The 20,695-nt window shown below is 37.4% G+C and overlaps 1 protein-coding gene across 7 annotated transcripts in view; it reads left to right on the forward strand.

The window, feature by feature from the left end:
* The first annotated feature begins 656 nt into the window (after positions 1 to 656).
* Positions 657 to 20,695, forward strand: part of LOC131946592 (furin-1) — a 96,253-nt gene continuing 76,214 nt past the window's right edge. For 2 of the 7 annotated variants that reach the window (XM_059307469.1, XM_059307470.1), the window contains exon 1: positions 657 to 1,413. In XM_059307469.1, coding sequence (XP_059163452.1) covers positions 1,249 to 1,413 — 165 coding nt within the window. In that variant the 5' untranslated portion in view covers positions 657 to 1,248. The remainder of the gene's footprint in view (positions 1,414 to 20,695) is intronic. The other 5 variants (XM_059307464.1, XM_059307468.1, XM_059307465.1 and 2 more) reach the window with 5 other exon arrangements.

The raw sequence follows: 20,695 nt of genomic DNA on the forward strand, positions 1-20,695 counted from the left end.
CTGCACCCCCCCCCCGAACGAAATGGAATTTATATTTTTAAAAAGTCTGAAAGAAACACTGAGCACGACAGATAAAAGAAAGATAAAGCAAGTTAAATAAACGCTTGAAATTTTTTTATAATTTAGTTTCTAATAATGTTAGACTAACATTAATTAAAAAAAAATCAAATAGTGTGTCATGACACTTTCTGACCCATCCCCCACCTCACTCTCGCCCCTCGTCACAAAACTACGACCCTCTCCCTCTAATTATTGGAGTTTATGGGAGCCCCCTTATCGAATAAATTATGATTATCAAATGTTTATGTTTTCAATGTCGTTATTCACCAATAAATAAAAGAACGTCTGTCTGAATTAAATTTGTAGCTTTTACAATAGGCCTACTTTACATTTACTATAGCTTTTCAAAATATTTTTATTTTATCTAAGTAGGCATAGACCTAAGTTTCCAGCACTGTCATGGCAGCCCAGCTTTTGACTTAGTTCTAGCTATTTCTAATAATACACCTCACGCACACCTGAACTGTATCTATGCGTATACTTTATATGCTTTGCCTACGACTCTACGACCACTGCTGCTACACTGCGTGAACCGACAACACTGGCCTACTCTCCCGCGATTCCTTGTAAAAATGAAATGACTAGAACGCAGCCTCAGTATGTCTGTTGTTAACGAATTCTGAACGCGCCCACAGTACCTTGCAATCGATCGAAGGCCGCTTTAACATCAACCAAACGCAAAACTCGTCCCAGTTTTAGGGAACGAACCGAAGGGAAAGCAAGAGAGATAGAAAGGGAGGTCAGCCTATAATGTTCCATCTCTTGTCGATTCCATGTTTGTAGCAGTGAATTCATACACTATGGAGAATGGTTAAACCGTGTTGCTGATTTAATAGATAATGAAATATGAATGCGTTATTTCTAAGGATTCACCATTGGTATAGGTCTAGACTATAGCATATGTATGTATGTACTAATACTATGTATTGTATTTATAGTGAATCACTTAATAATTGTTATTAATTACCTATAATTTAGGGATTTAATTAAAAAAAATGAATGGTTGGAAAATGGTTGTCATGGTAAACCGAAAACGTGATTCATTGATGACAGCAATCAGCAATGTCGATAACAAAAAATAAAAATAGTCTAAGTCGAGGAAGCTGATTCCTCAAAACAAGGAACGGCGACATTAAGAGATAGGAACTATTTCCTATCTCTTCCACCCGACCGGCCCTTACCAACACAATGCATGGATCTATTCAAGTTGTTAAAGTTTTGGTTTTAGGATTTTTTCTAATCGTGGAAATTGTGGGCAAGCACTTCACTGACCTATGGGCCGTACACGTAAAGGGTGGCGAGGAGATCGCCCAAGCTGTAGCAGAGCGTCATGGATTTATATACAAAGGGCAGGTAAGCTAATCACAATCATTTGAATAATTAATTAATTAGGCTTAGGCCTTGGTAATAATTATTAATTAGGCCCAATGCCTATACTAATATACTTCTTGAACTTTAGTAGTGTTATTAATTTATCAGTAACTTTTAAGACATATCTAATGATAGTCCAAGTAATCTTAAGTAAGTTGGCCTACACCTAAATTCACATTGTCTTTAAGTTTAAGTCTTAACGTTTTATGACTTATGTTAGTAAACTATAGCATAGGCATAATTACTATAAATACTAATTACTTTAATAGGTCCCCAAAGTCTACACAGTATTAGTAAATAGATCCACTACTAAATAGTAAATAACCACATAAATGTATAACGATTTACATAGGGGCCTATCGATATATATAAATATAAAGTATAAAGCAATGTATGTGTGTTTGTTTATTTGTTTGTCTTTTAAGCATTACTACACCTTTCATCCGATTGCCATGGAAATTTGGGAAGTTGTTGAGAATACCCCTCTGGAGGTTTCTGCGGGGAAATTTTTTTTTCAAATTCGCAGGGGAGCGTCACGGTAGGGTGCGATTATTAAATATAAAATCGATTGCGGTTTGACACAGTTGATCCAATAGCCATCAAACTTTGGGGAGTTGATTAGAACACTCCAGGGGAGGTTTCTGTGAAAAATATTTTTTTAATTTTGCAAGGGCGGCACCCCAGGAGTTTGCAATTCTTCTCTATATACATTTTATTAAAAAATTTAAAGTCATATGCGGTTCAACACCGTTTATTCAAATGCCATAATACTTTGGGGAGTTGATGAATACTCCCGAGAAGGTTTCGGGGGGGGGGGGGGGGGGGGAGGTAAGAAGTTTGAATGACAAATTGTCTGCTATACTTTACTACTTACACAATGCAAAGCAAACTACAATGTTTTTATGCAAACTTAGATATATTTTGAATTAGTTCAAGCAGTTTAGAGCAGGTAAAAGTTAGAACCTATTGAAAAGCTCAATCAAATAGAATTGAACTGACTGGTCAGTTGGTTAGTGAAGCGTTATCAGTTAGGAGCCACCCAAGTTGAGTTTTGGATCTTGAATTATTTAGGAGATTAGAGTCTAGTAAATTGTTAAGTAGTAGTAAAAAGTAATAGTCTGAACAGTTAGATAGCTGAAGAAGTGTATAGGATAGTAGATGCCAGTAGAGTTAGGATTAGAAGTAAATTGATTTGTATCTATAATAAATAATCTTAGCTATAACTGAACGTGGATTTGTATAGTAACAGTTACTTCAGATGGAACGAGTTATTATTAAATTGAAGGTCAAAATCTCTGTTATAGAAATAAAACAGTTTCTAATAATAACCCTCACAGTCACACTACAAAGTATGTATTTCCTGTCCCTCTCTCTCTCTCATTATATATATATATATATATATATATATATATATATATATATATATATATATATATATATATATATATATATATATATATATATATATATAAAATACAGGATAATGCAAAGAAATAAACTTGTTTTAAAGTGTAAATACCTTGAAAATCAGCTTGAGCTTACTGAAGATGTTGGTGGAGGTAGAAGCCCAGTGTAGGGTGAAGGAGATATGCGGAGGAGCTTCACTTATACATATATATATATATCCTAATATATAAAAACCCATGTGTGTACCTCTCTCTCTCTCTCTCTCTCTCTCTCTCTCTCTCTCTCTCTCTCTCTCTCTCTCTCTCTCTGTCCGTCACTTATTTTCCGAGGCTATGAGATCAGTATCTTCAGCAATATATGGAGAACATAAAGATACAGACTTTTGTTGAAAATAATATGTTGGATGTATTAAATGTAAAAAATAAATTTTATTTAAAGATGGAAAATAAAAATAAAGGCATATTTGAAAGTAGAAACACATCTTTAATCATGCAACTGGAGAAGAGTTTATGGTTGTGACAAGAACGCAATGGAAAACATATAAGTAGCACAAAAACTATCACTGGCAAAAAGAATGACGTCACATGAAACAAATAGAAAAATATTATTATGCAACAATGTTCATAAAAAGTTAAAACTATGGAAGGTTCACAACACTAATGGCTTCATTGATTGTAGCACAAAAAAAATATAATAAAAAAATGGAATGTGGAAAATGATACACAATACTAAAGACGGCATCTTCAATAAGATTAGCTTCCTTTATCTTCCAATTTTAGAATATGAAGAAAGAACTACTTCATTCAAATTTTATTTAGATCTATCTTTACTACTTTACTTATCAAAGGGCCTTGCTGTATAGAGCTAGACTGCTAACCTGTAAGTCTTGAGTTAAAATCTGGGTTCATGTCAGTAGACCATCCCTGAGTCCCCTCAGCTCTGATGGGTACCTAACTCTCCTTATAGAAAGTAAAGACGGATGGGCATAGTGCTGACCACACTATCACTTCATATGCCGATGTCTTGATCAGTAGTAAAGCAAAAGTTAAGTTCCCCTTCCAAACCTGATGGTCTATTTAGGTCGAGTTTTGTGTTGTGTGCCTATTTACAACATTTTTAAGACTTTAAATTGGGTTTAAATATTATTGGCGATCCTGTACATATTTAACATGGTTACTGATGGCCATTATTATTATAGTAGATTTTGTATGTGTGCAATGTTCTGTTACACTTTCTTATATTGTTTTCATTGTTTATTTTTTGTTTTCTTCAACATTAGTCTCTGCCATTGTTTGCCATGATGGTGTACAAAACTATAATACTATTCCATTACTTTATTTTTGGATATTTTAATTGTATAACATGGGATTGTCAAGAGTGAAAGTAACAAGCAATTTTCTGTATAATGATTTGTTTATATTTCTGTAACAAACCATGTTATTGAGGAATGGCAGGTGATATGAAAGTTAAAATTTAAAAGTTAAAGTGTATGTGTTGCTGCTTTGTGAGGTTGAACAATACTCACGCAAGATTTTCACAGAGCACCCCCTGAGCTGTTGGGGGTTGGGTGACTAAGTCAAGCTGCATTAACTAATTTAATTAAGCACTAACCTACTGAAAATTATACTACACATTAAGTACATAAGAGTAGATGCTAGCCCATACTGATATCCAGTGCTGATATTTGTACTGCACTGCTGGTCTTAGTAATTAATGGACGTTGTTCATCATTTTTATCTTTAAATCTTTCACATAATGAACTGTTCATACAATAGCAGCCATTGTATATGGTCCAATCATCACACAGAAATCACAAAATGAGGTATAGCATCATCTGTTATACACCATTGGTAACAAATGAGTGGTATCATATTGAGTGTCCTTGAATTACCTTTCTTCTGATATTATAGAATTTCACGATGGGTAAGCTAATATCTTATTAACATGTTTATGTCCTTGTAGAACAGGGGTCTCCAAACTACTTCCTGCGGGCCAGATGCGGCCCGCGAAGTCCTCTCATCCGGCCCGCGGAGATCTTTTTGTCCAAGGAACAATCGTTTGTTGTTGATGGCTGAGAAACTTTGCCCAGAAAATTCAAAGACATGCCTGGAAGAAACTGGCCCCCGAACTGAAATTTGATATTTAATACGGCCCTCGGACTGAAAAGTTTGGAGACCCCTGTTGTAGAAGAATTGGATTGCTTGCTGTTTCATATAGAATTTACTTGGATAGTTTTATGTATTCTTAAACTCAGCATTTGAATTTATAGCAAACAATGGTGATGCTTCACAGATTTACATTGATTAAAAAATTGATATATTACAGTATTGCTTAACAAGTTAAATAAAATAGTTCCTTAACATCAGTAAAAACAAAAAAAACTGTTATTTCAGTATAGTGGCAAACTTGTAAACAAAATTTTAGTTGGCGCTAAGATAACTAATTTTAGTTGTAGTAGATGTACATAACGGAAAGTTAGGTGAATTTTTTAGAAAGGTCACGTTACCATATATAACATAGACCGCCACCAACCATATTTGGCTTTATAATATTTGGTACTTCAAAAACTTTGTTTCAAACAAGCCATTTACTCTGATTCCAGCCTGCTTTTCTTTCCGGATTTGTCTATCCAAGAACAAACTACTAGGTACCAGTTGTTTGATTTTGGTGGATTGTTGTCCTCAACTAACAAGCATTACCTGGCCAGAGTTTGAACTCTGAACTTTTGGAGTAAGCCATCACTCACTCTCCTATCTCTGCCTCTCTGTGTTGGCTAAATTTTAATTATTTTAGTGATTTTGAATTAAAGTTAGTCTTGAATTGCTACCTATAATGTGCCTTTGTAATATAAACAGTCATAGTAGATCTGGTGAAGCTCTACTTTGAAGTTGTATTTTAATATTTAAATTTGAGTATTTAATATAACTGCTTACCATCACATTGGATTAACTTTTAATTATCATTAAAGTGATGGAAATAAAGCAAGAAAATGTAAATTAAAATAATTGGCTGTTTGAAAAAAAAAACCATTGGTTTGAACTCATGTAACTCACATGTAACAATATAGCAAAATCATGTCTCCCTTCCTTCATGTAAAACCACATATCCTGATTACAGTTTGAGTTTTCTAACAAGCAATATGCGCGTGTCAAAATAGAATACATGTATAAAAACATTCATAATAATAAGCTTTTATAGCTTGTAATAGATTGAGTTAATTGTGAGGTCAAGGGAACTCACTCTCTGTATTAGTATTATATTTATATTGTTATCTTGAGTGATGTCCCTTACATGTTGTTATCTATAAATAGTTCTCTCTCGCCATTTCTCTCTCTCTCTTTGCATGATGGCGTCTGTATATAATAAAGGCTGTTAACAACCAACGCGGCTTCTCGTCAGTCATTACAATCCACGTCATTTGGCGACGAAGGATAAACATCTACTAGAAAGAGCACCTACTTACGCAAAAAAGAGGTTTGCTAGAGCTTATTAGCTAATTATTTCTAGAATTATGGCGCTGTATGGCCAAATAAAAGAATTTGATGCGAATGATGAAATCATTCAAGATTACCTAGAGAGGTTAAGCTTTTACCTTGAAGCTAACAACGTGACGATAGAAGCCAAAAAGAGAGCTGTTTTGTTAACAGTCATAGGGCCTCAACAATTTAGGCTACTAAAGGACTTATGCGCACCAGCTAGTCTAACTACCAAGAGCTTTAACGAGCTGAGCAAATTGCTAACAGACCACCATGCGCCTGTACCATCAAAGTTTCTATGTCGAGCTAGATTTGACAGTAGGACTCGTCAACCAAACGAGTCAATAACAGAATATGTTGCTGCTTTACGTCATTTAAGTGAATTTTGTGAATTCGGAGACACGCTGTCTGACAGATTATGTGAAAAGTTTGTGACAGGTGTAAACAGCCCTGATATTCAAAGAAGGTTGCTGCTCGAGTCAGATCTAAAATTAGAAAAAGCAATACAACTCGCAACTTCAATCCAGCAGTCATCAGATGCGGTGAGATCTTTAGCACCTTCAGGGATCCATGCAGTAAACAGCAGGTTAGTCGATAAACATCAACCCCAACAGAGCATCCCAACTTATGCTAAACAGCCTGCTCGTTCAAATCCTAGATCTAAATCTAGTAATAATTATCAAATATGTCATCGATGCAAAGGTCCCCATGCATCTCATCGGTGCAAGTTCAAGTTAGCAACTTGTTATAAGTGCAGTAAGCAAGGTCACATTGCCAAGGCCTGCTTTGCAAAGTCTTCGTCTGTTGCTAAATCTAGCCAGTCAAGACAGTACCGCAACCAAAAGCAGCACTATGTTAACTCTCACCAAGACTACCTAACCCAACCAATGAACCACTCTACCTGTGAAAATTCTCAAACTGATTCGCAGCCGGATTTCAGCCTGTTCTCTGTGAAATCAATAAGTCATGCTCCCATCAATGTACCAGTTAATATCAACGGTAAGAGCATCAGCTTCCAACTTGACACTGGAGCATCTCTAACAGTCATAACAAAGAAAGATTTTGACGCTGTCACAGGAGGATCAGTGTCTCTACAGCCGTGTCACAAGTGTCTAACAACATACACTGGTGACAATGTTCCGGTAATAGGAGAGTGTATGGTTCATGTAAGTTATAATGGTCAAAGTGTTAAACTTCCTCTTCTTGTGGTTGAAGGAAATGGACCGCCATTACTAGGTAGGAACTGGTTAAGTGATCTTAAGTTAAATTGGGAGAGTATTTGTTCATTGAAGAATGTAAAAGAATCTAGTCTTACTTCACTAGATAAAGTTATATCTGAAAATAAATGTGTTTTTGGTAATTCAGGTTTACTAAATGATAGAACAGTGAAGTTAAGCATTAAAGATACAAATCCAAGATACTGCAAAGCTAGAGTTCCACCTTATGCAATGAGGAATAAAATTGAAAATGAGCTAAGTAGATTGGAATCTAATGGCATTATAAAGAAGGTAGACTATTCCGATTGGGCGACACCCATTGTGCCAGTGTTAAAGAAGGATGGTTCTATAAGAATTTGTGGAGATTATAAAACTACACTGAATAAGCAAATAGAGCTAGATAGGTACCCTATACCTAACATTGAGGAAATTTCTTTGAATTTGGCAGGAGGAGACAAATTCACTGAATTAGACTTTAGTCATGCTTACACTCAACTAGAACTGCATCCAGATTCAAAAGTCTATACGACAATAAACACACATAAAGGACTCTACCAATATGAAAGACTATGTTTTGGCATATCATCTAGCCCTGGAATTTTCCAAGCTGTCATGGACAGTATTTTTAAGGACATTCCAAATGTTTGTGTTTACTTTGACAATGTGTACATAACTGGTAAGAATGACACTGAACATCTTAAAACACTTGATAAAGTATTAAAAATTGTTGGTGAAAAAGGTTTAAAGATAAACAAAGATAAATGTCAATTCATGTTGACAGAAATTAGTTTTCTTGGTTATATATTAAGCAAGCAAGGTATCAGACCTCAACCTGAGAAAACAAAAGCCATTAAAGAAGCACCCAAACCTGAAAATACCCAACAACTAAGAGCTTTTTTGGGCTTGATAAATTACTATGCAAAGTTCATAGGAAATCTGTCTGGTAAACTATCACCACTGTACAAGCTGCTACAGAAAAATGCAACTTGGCACTGGGGTAAACAACAAGATACTGCTTTTAATACAGCAAAAGAGGCTTTGTCTGCTGACACCTTACTAACTCACTATGACCCAGGGAAAAGACTTATATTAACATGTGATGCTTCACCAGATGGTGTAGGAGCAGTCTTGTCCCACATGGATGAGAAGGGTGACAGACCCATTGCTTTTGCCAGTAGATCTTTGAACCAGGCTGAGAAAAATTATTCTCAGTTAGATAGGGAAGGCTTAGGCATCATTTTTGGTGTTAAGAAATTTCATAAGTTTCTGTTTGGTAGGAAGTTCACCATCTTTACAGATCATAAACCATTGCTAGGTTTATTTGGAGAAAACAAAACCCTACCTGAGCATGCCTCACCAAGAATTCAAAGATGGGCTATCACACTAACTGCATACAATTATGAATTGAAATACAAACCTGGATCTGAAAATAGTGCAGATAGTCTTAGTAGATTACCTTTAAAAAACCAAAGCCTGAGCTATGTACCAGAAGATGTATTTGTTCTCTTCACTATCATGGATAACTCCAATATAAATGTGAATGATATTAAAAGAGAAACACAAAAAGATGAGTGCTTAATAAAAGTATATGAGTACTGTAAAAATGGTTGGCCTGAAGAGTCAGTGAATGAGGACTTAAAGCCATATAAAATAAGAAAAACAGAGTTAAGTCTAGAAGATGGATGTATACTATGGGGGTCAAGAGTAATTATCCCCAAAATGTTACAAAAAGAAGTTTTAAGAACTTTAGATGATACTCATCTTGGTTCTTCCAAAATGAAGAGTCTAGCAAGATCATGGTTCTGGTGGCCACATATGGATGCTGATATTGAAAAATATGTAAAACTTTGTTCAAGCTGTGCACAACATTCAAATCAACCAGCTACAGCACCTTTGCAAAACTGGGACTGGCCAATCGAACCATGGAAACGTATACATATAGATTTCGCAGGACCTTTCATGAACAAAATGTTCTTAATTGTTATTGATTCACATTCTAAATGGTTAGAAGTTAAAATCATGAACACAATCACTGCAAATGATACCATTATAGAACTGAAGGAAATATTTTCAACTCATGGATTACCAGATCAAATTGTTTCAGATAATGGGCCTAGTTTCACAGCTCATGAGTTTAAACTGTTTTGTGTGGCAAATGGTATTGAGCATATAACCACATCCCCCTATCATCCTGCTGGGAATGGTTTAGCTGAAAGAGCGGTAGGCATATTCAAAACCGCTATGGTAAAAATGAATACCGGTAACAAGTTTTCTCTTAGAGAAAGAGTAAACAGGTTCTTAACCAAATACCGCACAACTCCTCATATAACAACAGGTGTTGCACCATGTGAATTGCTATGTGGTAGGAAAATTAAAACTCATCTTGACCTACTACATCCAACTGTTCAAAGGTCTGTTTCCCAACATCAACATACACAAAAAGTAAATCATGACAAATCATCCATTGAAAGAGAATTTGCAGTTAATGATAATGTGTATCTAAGAAATTATGGGAGAAAGGAAAAATGGATACCAGGTCAAATTGTTCAATGTACAGGACCTGTGTCTTATAAAGTAAAAACAAATGATGGACTTATTGTCCGTAGACATGCAGACCAGTTAAAAATAACTTGTGCAGATAATAAGTGTGAATCTATCAATCCCACCAAGTCTGATCAGTTCACACCAACTCAGTTTGTTCCACAACCAAGTTCTGTTGATATGAGTGAACCAAGTTGTCTGGAGTCAGAAAATGTAGATTCTGGAGTTAATGATTTAAATCCTAGACCTCCTGAGATAGAGAATCCAAATGGTCAGAATATTGAGTCACCAAATCAAAGACCACTGAGAAGGTCAAACAGGACAATCAAAGTCCCAAATAAGTTAGACCTATGATTTTAAAGGTCAAAAGGACTTTGACATTATTGTTTTGTATTTTGATTATGTTGTGGCATATTGTGCATTGTTTGTAAGGATGTAATCTACCATAATGTTCATGTTACAATATAATTGGTGATTTTAGGATACTATCAATTGTTCTATTGAGAGATGTGTTATTGTGTTCTAAGGGTAAAGGGATGTAATAGATTGAGTTAATTGTGAGGTCAAGGGAACTCACTCTCTGTATTAGTATTATATTTATATTGTTATCTTGAGTGATGTCCCTTACATGTTGTTATCTATAAATAGTTCTCTCTCGCCATTTCTCTCTCTCTCTTTGCATGATGGCGTCTGTACATAATAAAGACTGTTAACAACCAACGCGGCTTCTCGTCAGTCATTACAATCCACCTCATAGCTTTATTCAAGCGCTACCAAAAAAAAAATCCTAAATAAATGTGTTGTAATATAAATTGAAAGATATATGTATGTAACCAAGTGGGCGTGATGATTATTCTTGTGTGTGTGTGTGTTTCTCGTTTCTATCCTGCCGACAGCGCCAATTGTGACAGACGTGTGGCGTTCTTTGTTAGGTCGGTTCAACCCCTTCTTGCAGCACCTAGATGCGACAGAGGTGTGTAACCACCTGTCGTGTATGTATTCGTCCACGTCTTCAGAATTCCGTGGACACCTCATTTTCTTATAAAGACTTACACTCTGAGTGCAGGTTCGAGAGTACAACACTTTATTTCTTGACGGGTAGTCCACTGTTCAAAGAATAACATGCAAATCGACAGAACTCTAAAGTCACAAGTCCATACACTGTATTATTCCATGTCTCACGTTCTACTGTGAGTCGAAAAAAATTAGTTTTGCGATTTTGTCTCTATGTATGTATTATGTGTGTATGTATATATGTATGTATGTCCCCCCTACTGTTATATAAGACTATACAAGAAAGTTTAGGGGGAAATCACACCTGATTTATATTTCTTGATAGTTTATTAGGCGGCCACTGTCTTATATTAGGTAGTCCAAACTGAAATTAACTATTGATTGCAGACTTCTGGAGTGAGTATGTCATGACAGAACTTTTAATTGTAAGGTCTATGCCACAAATTTTATAAAAATATCTCAATAAATAAAAAAGTTATGCGATTTTTAAAAAAGCAAAATTTGGTAAAAAACTGATTTTCAAAAAGTGCCATTTTTGAGAACCCATATTTTTTAAACTAAATAACATAGAAGTGTGGAAATTGGTAAAGTTGCTGCAAAGTTTGTAATATATATGCCCAATTTTTTTCAGTCATCTAAAATGAGTCTTTCTAGGGTAAAAAAAATAATTGAAAATGACAAAAATGCGTTTTGGTCACTTTTATTTTCATAAAAAAAAATAAAAAAAATTCAATTTTTTTTTTTTTGCTTTGGAATAACTCTAAAATTATTGTGTTGGTAACATTGACGTGGAAAAATGTGTTAATTATTTTCAAAAATCACATGAGTTAAAATATTATTTTAAAAAATACCACAGTTATCTAGTGCAGGAGAAACAGAATCAAAATTTAGTAGAGTAACTGTAATGTAATGTAGTTTAATAAAGACGTGATGCCTACAAGTGATGCAGCAGTTGATGCCACATGCTTTGGTTTCTTTTCAAACCTGATAACTGCTTTGGGGGAACAGTTTTGGGGGAACATCTTTGTACGTCTTGTTTCCCTCAACCTTGATCTTGTGGAGCATCAAGAGTAAGTAATATGTTTTGGGAATTGTAGGGGGGAGGGGGGAGTGGGGTCTTGGCCTTCTTCCCTTCCCTTGTAAGGAAAGTTCTGGATAGGCCACCGTAAATGTCTCCAGCTATGGAACGAACAATTGATTTAGTGATTAATAAAATATAATTAAATTTACTACTAGCCTATTGTGTAGGCCTACTATTTGTCCTATGACTATAACTGGAAACATATGAAAAAGCCTGAAAACACCTTTTTGTTAAAAGTAATTTATATTTTTTATATATATTTTTAAGAGTAATTCTACTGAATGAAATTTGAAATAATCGTTGCTTGTCCCACAATGGTTGAGATATCCAATGATGAAGATGCCATACTGTGGTTCTCAACATCCTATAGGACAACTTAAGTTTACAGACAAATCTCACGTAAAACCAGTGGCATAATACATATTTATGCTAGGGGTCCGTTGACATTTAAACACTGGGGTCCCTTCAGAGGCGTAGCGACCCTTCCCGGCGCCCTGGGACAAACTTTTCGATTTGCACCCCCTCAAACTTTCGATTTGCACACCCCCCCCCCCCTCAAACTTTCGATTTGCACCCCCCTCAACCTTTCAGTTTATTTTTCCAACCCATTTTGGCGCCCCCTAAGGTCGGCGCCCGGGGACATATGTCGCCCCCCTGCCCCCCTCTCGCTACGCTACTGGGTCCTTCCATCAGGACGTTAAGCAAGATATTGGGATTGGGGAGCGGCAAGTCAAAATATGGCGCATAATCAGTGGCGTAGCGAGGTCGGGTGTCACCCGGTGCGGCACTTAATGGTGTCACCCCCCCAGAGGCATAGAGACCCTTCCCAGGGACAAACTTTCAAATTTTCGATTTGCACCCCCCCCCCCTCAAACTTTCGATTTGCACCCCCCCCCCCCTCAAGTTTTCGATTTGCACCCCCCTTCAAACTTTCGATTTGCACCCCCCTCCCTCGAGTTTTCGATTTGTTTCGATTTGCACCCCCCCTCGAGTTTTTCTCTATATATTTTGCTATTTTTTGCCTTGGTGTCACCCCCCTAAATGGTGTCACCCGGTGCGGTCCGCACCCCCGCCCCCCCCCCTCGCTACGCCCCTGCGCATAATATACGAGATATACTGAGTGATAGCCTACTCTTGATACGAGTGCAACAACATGCGACATTTTTTTTTAGATGCGAGCTGTCGAGCGAGCTAAAACTTGCTTTGACATACAAGCGAAATTTGAGATACGAGTAGCCGGTTAAGCGGGTTTAACGGTTCATGGAAAAGAAACCTTCTGAAAGAAGGGAGAAAAAAACGAACTCCGTGGACAGGTTTAATTTTACAGCCTGCGAGAAAGGCTGGGGAATGAGAAAATCAGTGACGCAAATTATGCGAAAGTAACAAAAAATTATATAGATCTAGTAACATTTAGGTTCAATTATGTTCTGTTAAGTTTAAGTTCCGTTAAGTTTAAAGATGAAGTGTAGCGTTAAGAGTGTAACGAGTAAGTGAATTAAAGTGACAGAAATTAAAGTGACAGAAAGAGCATTAACAGTAAGTGAATGAAGTGATTCTTAATTAAATAATATTTGTCATGTATAAATACACTGTCATAAATTAAAAACACTTAACGTAAACAACCGGGTGGCATTTTGGGGGACCGGAACGAATTAACTGTATTTCAATTAATTTTAATGGAGAAAATTGCTTTGATATACAAGCAATTTGATAAACGAGCAATGCAATGGAATGAATTAAACTCGTATCTCGAGGTAACACTGTGTTTGCGTTTATTTTCCTTTGTGTTTGGATTTGTTCTGTTCCCAAGTTGGGACATTAAAAAAGATTCACCCTAGCGAAACACGGGTATGCAGCTAGTATGCATGTATGTATGTATGTATATATATATATATATATATATATATATATATATATATATATATATATATATATATATATATATATATATATCCCCTCCTGTTGACCGGCCCAAGTCCAATTTTTTTTGGATATCGGATATTGGCGGCCAAAATCCGAGATGAAGAAAAATTATGGGCAGATTTTGGGTGTTTGTTTGTATAACGTTGAAATTAGGTCTTTATGGATTACACACACACACACAACACACACTCATATACATACACACTCCCATTCTTACCCACTCACACAAACACACAGTCACTTTTGATAGCGTCAAAGGTCTTATAGAGGTCCTTTTAATAGACGTACATGAGAGTATATTTTGAGAATTATACCCAGAATCTCTTCCAGACATCTCTTCGGGGGGAAAAATTTACCCCCCCCCCCCCCCGAACGAAATGAAATTTATATAATTTATATAGAAAATATATACGTTTAACAGTGTCCGCCCCCCCCCCCCCGAAGAAAGTCTACCCCCCCCCCCCCGAAAATTTCAAGTGCCCCCCCCCCCCCCCCCCCGCCGGAGAAAAAAGTCTGGAAGAAACACTGATTATACTATCGGATTACAATCAAAGAATGATTAAACATATTAGCAGTGATTATTACTTAAAAATACGAACACATCATCTTGTACTGAAATAAATCGTACTCTGAAGTTATTAGATATAACAAAAGATAAGAAGAAAGGCAGATATATTACTTCTCTTATTTAGCCTAGAGCTCAAATAATTTTTCTAAAGACAATTATAATACACATTTATACCATGGTTTTTACCCCCGACAAGCAAATGCGTCAGAGTACAATAACTTTATTAATAATTTCTCTGTCCCGCCCCCCCCCCCCCCCCAACACCACTGTAAACCATCGGGACTAGTTTGTTTGTAAAGAGTATTTAACTCTGATTGCAACGCCTCTGAGTGTACATACAAAGTTCGCTTATTCCACCTCAACATAAGTGTACAGAAATAGTTTGAAATACGATTATTGTTTGGGTCTTCTTCAACGAATACAATTTTCCACTTGAGCTATTATCCTCCAAAGATTCTCAGTTTAAAGTAACACGTTAATTTGGGATTTTCTTTGACTTAAAAGATAGTGCTGCATCGCACTAAGCAAAGGAATACTAAACACATTCGACTGTTAAACTAAAATAGGAAACTCAATAACAGATTAATATATAAAAACGTAATTAGGGTTTGAATTATTCCCCCCCCCCCCCTTCTTTAATTAAACACCAACCCCTACAGATGACTTGATCAGATAGACTGACGATTGTGTTGAACTAGGCTACAAACCCTCCACTGCCCTCAGTGTGTTATATAAAGACGCGAATGCGGTTCTATCGCTTCTGCCCCCCCCCCCCCCCTACACCTACTGTGCTAGACGGCATTCCATGTTTAAAACGTCCAAGATAATGTGCTGGATAGGAACGATAACCCTAGGCATGTGTTTTTTACATTGATTTGGATATTTTTCAAATACAGCAATATCTAGCATTTTTAAAGCTGAACACCCTTATCCATCTATAACTAGATTGCAAAGCCTAGTAGCCAACATGTTATGTTCGTTTTTCAGTCATACGGAATGTGTCCGCCTTGAAATTATTTTGGATTATTTTCAGAAAAAAAAATAATGACCCGCAATGTGGCATTAATAAGTAAATACTAAATTGAAGCTGATAAACTCAAACTAGATCTCCTAGTTATGTTTCCGTAACAATGTATCTTCACAGCCCCACCCTCCATCCAACATTTTAAGCACAGCCCACCTTCCATCTAATATTTTAAGCACAGCCCCACCCTCCATCCAACATTTTAAGCACAGCCCCACCCTCCATACTCCATCCAACATTTTAAGCACAGCCCCATCCTCCATCCAACATTTTAAGCACAGCCCCGCCCTCCATCCAACATTTTAAGCACAGCCCAACCCCCCCATCCAACATTTGAAGCACAGCCCCACCCCCCATCCAACATTTTAAGCACTGCCCCGCCCTCCATCCAACATTTTAAGCACAGCCCAACCCCCCATCCAACATTTGAAGCACAGCCCCACCCCCCCATCCAACATTTTAAGCACTGCCCCACCCTCCATCCAACATTTTAAGCACAGCCTCCATAACTAAAACGAAAAATTGATTGTTATAGAGTCTTTATACGTGTTGGTCATTTGACCTTCGAGTGTGCACGAGAAGTGTAACAAAACTGAATGTATATGGATGTAAGTAGTGGAGAACTGAGTTTGTTCTTAGGATCTACTCGTAGTGTTTTCTTAAACACACCACACTCGTGGCACCATATAGGTCTACTACCTACACCACGCGTCTGGTGCCACCACGCCTAGAGGTGTGTGTATATATATATATATATATATATATATATATATATATATATATATATATATATATATATATATATATATATATATATATATATATATATATATGTGTGTTTGTGTGTGTGTGTAAAGGTATGCACATTCTGTTTTATGTATGTAAATTTATGTGCTTTTTCTGGTTGTTATCCATATTTGTGTGAATTATATCGATTTAGTAGCCTGTCTTTCAGTAATTTTTCTCCTCAACAATGTAAAATTTACACTTGTCCCGTGGTCTGTAGTTGATCACAGTTTCTCAGTAGCATTTTATTTAAAGAACTCTGAGTAAAGAATCCTCTTTAGACCTAGAGATCCATTGGGCACTCCAAGCTAGCTTATTGGAATATATAATTTATGTCTTTACAATGAGAATGCTCTTTCTCACTTAAAATACTAGTTACTATTGGTTTTACACGACAATAGAAAACGTATTTTATATCTGTGTTTTATCAAACTAAATAGTCTACATACATAGATGTGCATTTGTTGTGTATGTTTACTTGAACCTTACCCAGCCTATGTATAAAATCGTCTACATTGTACACGTACGTTACAGAGCCACTGATGATTTTCTCGACCTAGTCCATTCGGACAGCACGTTCTACTCGCTTAGAGAACGTGTGTAAAAAAAGAATCGATCACTGGGTGGGTAGTCGCTGGAACCTCCCAGGGAAAGACCGCGGCCATAACCGACGCTTGATATGGTGACTACACAGCCGTGGGCGCATCATCACAGCCATTCCTATTTCCTGGTAGTTGTAAGAACGGCCGTGTTCAATTCAACCCATTTGTACAATAAGATGTACACAATAATTTTAGAACTGTTTTATAGTCCTTATGGGGGAGGGGGGGGGAAATGTCGTTACTTGTTTTTCTTTTAACTGCGTTTCTAATACGGCAATAGAATATGTCGTTCAAAATAGCGCTTTGAATAAAACACATTTAGTGTGTAATTAGTAGGCATATTTATCGAAAGTATTAAATACAGCATTGTTGTGGGGGGGGGGGGGGGGGTGAGTGGAAGACGACGACGAGTGAAACAGTCCATTGTGAGTGTCAGCTGTCATCCATGTGGACACTAGTGTCAGCTGTCACCATGTCGACACTAGTGTCAGCTGTCACCATGTGGACACTTGTGTCAATGTCATCATGTGGACACTAGTGTCAGCTGTCACCATGTGGACACTTGTGTCAGCTGTCACCATGTGGACACTAGTGTCAATGTCATTTAGTGTCAGCTGTCATCATCTAGTGACAGCTGTCAGTGACAGCTGTCACCATGCTGACACTAGTGTCAGCTGTCATCATTTAGTGTCAGCTGTCACCATGTGGACACTAGTGTCAATGTCACCATGTGGACACTTGTGACAGCTGTCACAGTGTGGACACTAGTGTCAGCTGTCACCATGTGGACACTAGTGTCAGCTGTCACCATGTGGACACTAGTGTCAGCTGTCACCATGTGGACACTAGTGTCAGCTGTCATCATGTGGACACTAGTGTCAGCTGTCACCATGTGGACACTAGTGTCAGCTGTCATCATGTGGACACTAGTGTCAGCTGTCATCATGTGGACACTAGTGTCAGCTGTCACCATGTGGACACTAGTGTCAGCTGTCATCATCTAGTGTCAGCTGTCACCATGTGGACACTAGTGTCAGCTGTCATCATCTAGTGTCAGCTGTCACCATGTGGACACTAGTGTCAGCTGTCACCATGTGGACACAAGTGTCAGCTGTCACCATGTGGACACTAGTGTCAGCTGTCACCATGTGGACACTAGTGTCAATGTCATTTAGTGTCAGCTGTCATCATCTAGTGTCAGCTGTCACCATGTGGACACTAGTGTCAGCTGTCACCATGTGGACACTAGTGACAGCTGTCACCATGCTGACACTAGTGTCAGCTGTCATCATTTAGTGTCAGCTGTCACCATGTGGACACTAGTGTCAATGTCACCATGTGGACACTTGTGACAGCTGTCACAGTGTGGACACTAGTGTCAGCTGTCACCATGTGGACACTAGTGTCAGCTGTCACCATGTGGACACTAGTGTCAGCTGTCACCATGTGGACACTAGTGTCAGCTGTCATCATGTGGACACTAGTGTCAGCTGTCACCATGTGGACACTAGTGTCAGCTGTCATCATGTGGACACTAGTGTCAGCTGTCATCATGTGGACACTAGTGTCAGCTGTCACCATGTGGACACTAGTGTCAGCTGTCATCATCTAGTGTCAGCTGTCACCATGTGGACACTAGTGTCAGCTGTCATCATCTAGTGTCAGCTGTCACCATGTGGACACTAGTGTCAGCTGTCACCATGTGGACACAAGTGTCAGCTGTCACCATGTGGACACTAGTGTCAGCTGTCACCATGTGGACACTAGTGTCAATGTCATTTAGTGTCAGCTGTCATCATCTAGTGTCAGCTGTCATCATCTAGTGTCAGCTGTCACCATGTGGACACTAGTGTCAGCTGTCACCATGTGGACACTAGTGTCAGCTGTCATCATGTGGACACTAGTGTCAGCTGTCATCATGTGGACACTAGTGTCTGCTGTCACCATGTGGACACTAGTATCCATGTCATTTAGTGTCAGCTGTCATCATGTGGACACTAGTGTCAGCTGTCACCATGTGGACACTTGTGATAGCTGTCACAGTGTGGACACTAGTGTCAGCTGTCACCATGTGGACAGTAGTGTCAGCTGTCACCATGTGGACACTAGTGTCAGCTGTCACCATGTGGACACTAGTGTCAGCTGTCACCATGTGGACACTCTAATGTCAGCTGACACCCTGTCACCATGTGGGACATATTTTCCCCAACCAATAGCTTCTTTTTATGAAATAAAATAAAGAGTTAATGATCTTCCCTAAACTTTCTTGGATATTCTTATATGATGGGGAAATAGCACTTATTGTGGTCCCACAGAAATAGAATAAAAAAGAAATAGAATAAAGTGTCAGTTCCCATAACCGGAATTTGAAAATTTGAAATAGAAACCTCTGCTTACAATCTAATACTTGTTAGTGAAATGTTGTCAGCTTAACTGAAATGATACCAAAGTTATCAGCTGAGACAGTATGTACCACTTCTCTTACTGGAAATAGTTCAAAACTTGATAGAAAACTACACATTTGATACAATACTTATATTTGAAATTTCATCTACGTAACTGAAACAGGACTCAGAAGTTTTGTGTTTACAAACACACATCTGGGTGGGATTGCAAAGTTTTTACGGCACAGGAAAGTTATAAAACGTAAACATTTGTCAAAATCTATCTTTCACCACAAATCTTGTTATTATTTCTGGAATGGAGTTTGTACAGTCTAACGAAGGCCATCCAGGACTATGGCCTACAGTGGTGTTCCATCTTGATAGTAAAGTTGCTCTCATACTAATGTTACCTGCATTAGCTATTGTGCCTTTATTAAAACATTATTAAACCTTTGACAAATTATCCCCAAATAGCAATGTCGATTGTAGATTATTTTTGTGACCACAATATTTGCAGACCACAATGTTCCCATTGGGTATGTGGAGCATAGGCCAACAACAAACAACACTGTTAAAGTCTGGCACAGAAGTTTCCAGTCCATTATGTGATCTTGTCATTCCCAATATTTGAACATTTGTTGACTTAATTAAAAAAAAAGAGTGATTGATCCAAGATGTGTATTATGCACAACAAATTCAGGACACTGTTTACCAAATTAAAACAAAAATATATTGATTGCCTCACACAAATAGAAAAAGTTTTAACGAGTGCACACATTAAAGTTGGTCATTGCTCACAATCTCTCTTTTTTAAATGTTTATTAATTAAAACTATCAAAACTATCAAATAACAATTGTGATAGATTGTAATCACTGACGAGGAGCCACATTGGTTGTTAACAGTCTTTATTTACAGCCATGATGGAAAGAGGAAGGAAGCACCATATACAAGGGACATCACTCATAATAATAACAACATTATAAATATAACTAATACAAGAAGAGTGAGTTCCCTTGACCTCACAATTATCTCAATCTATTACATCCCTTTACCCTTAGAACACAATAACACATCTCTCAATAGAACAATTGATAGTATCCTAAAATCACCAATTATATTGTAACATGAACACTATGGTAGATTACATCCTTACAAACAATGCACAATATGCCACAACATAATCAAGATACAAAACAATGATGTCAAAGTCCTTTTGACCTTTAAAATCATAGGTCTAACT

This window comes from Physella acuta, unplaced genomic scaffold (genome assembly GCF_028476545.2).
Source record: "Physella acuta isolate Inbredline_101_S28 unplaced genomic scaffold, ASM2847654v3 ptg000565l, whole genome shotgun sequence".
NCBI classification, from domain to species: domain Eukaryota; kingdom Metazoa; phylum Mollusca; class Gastropoda; family Physidae; genus Physella; species Physella acuta.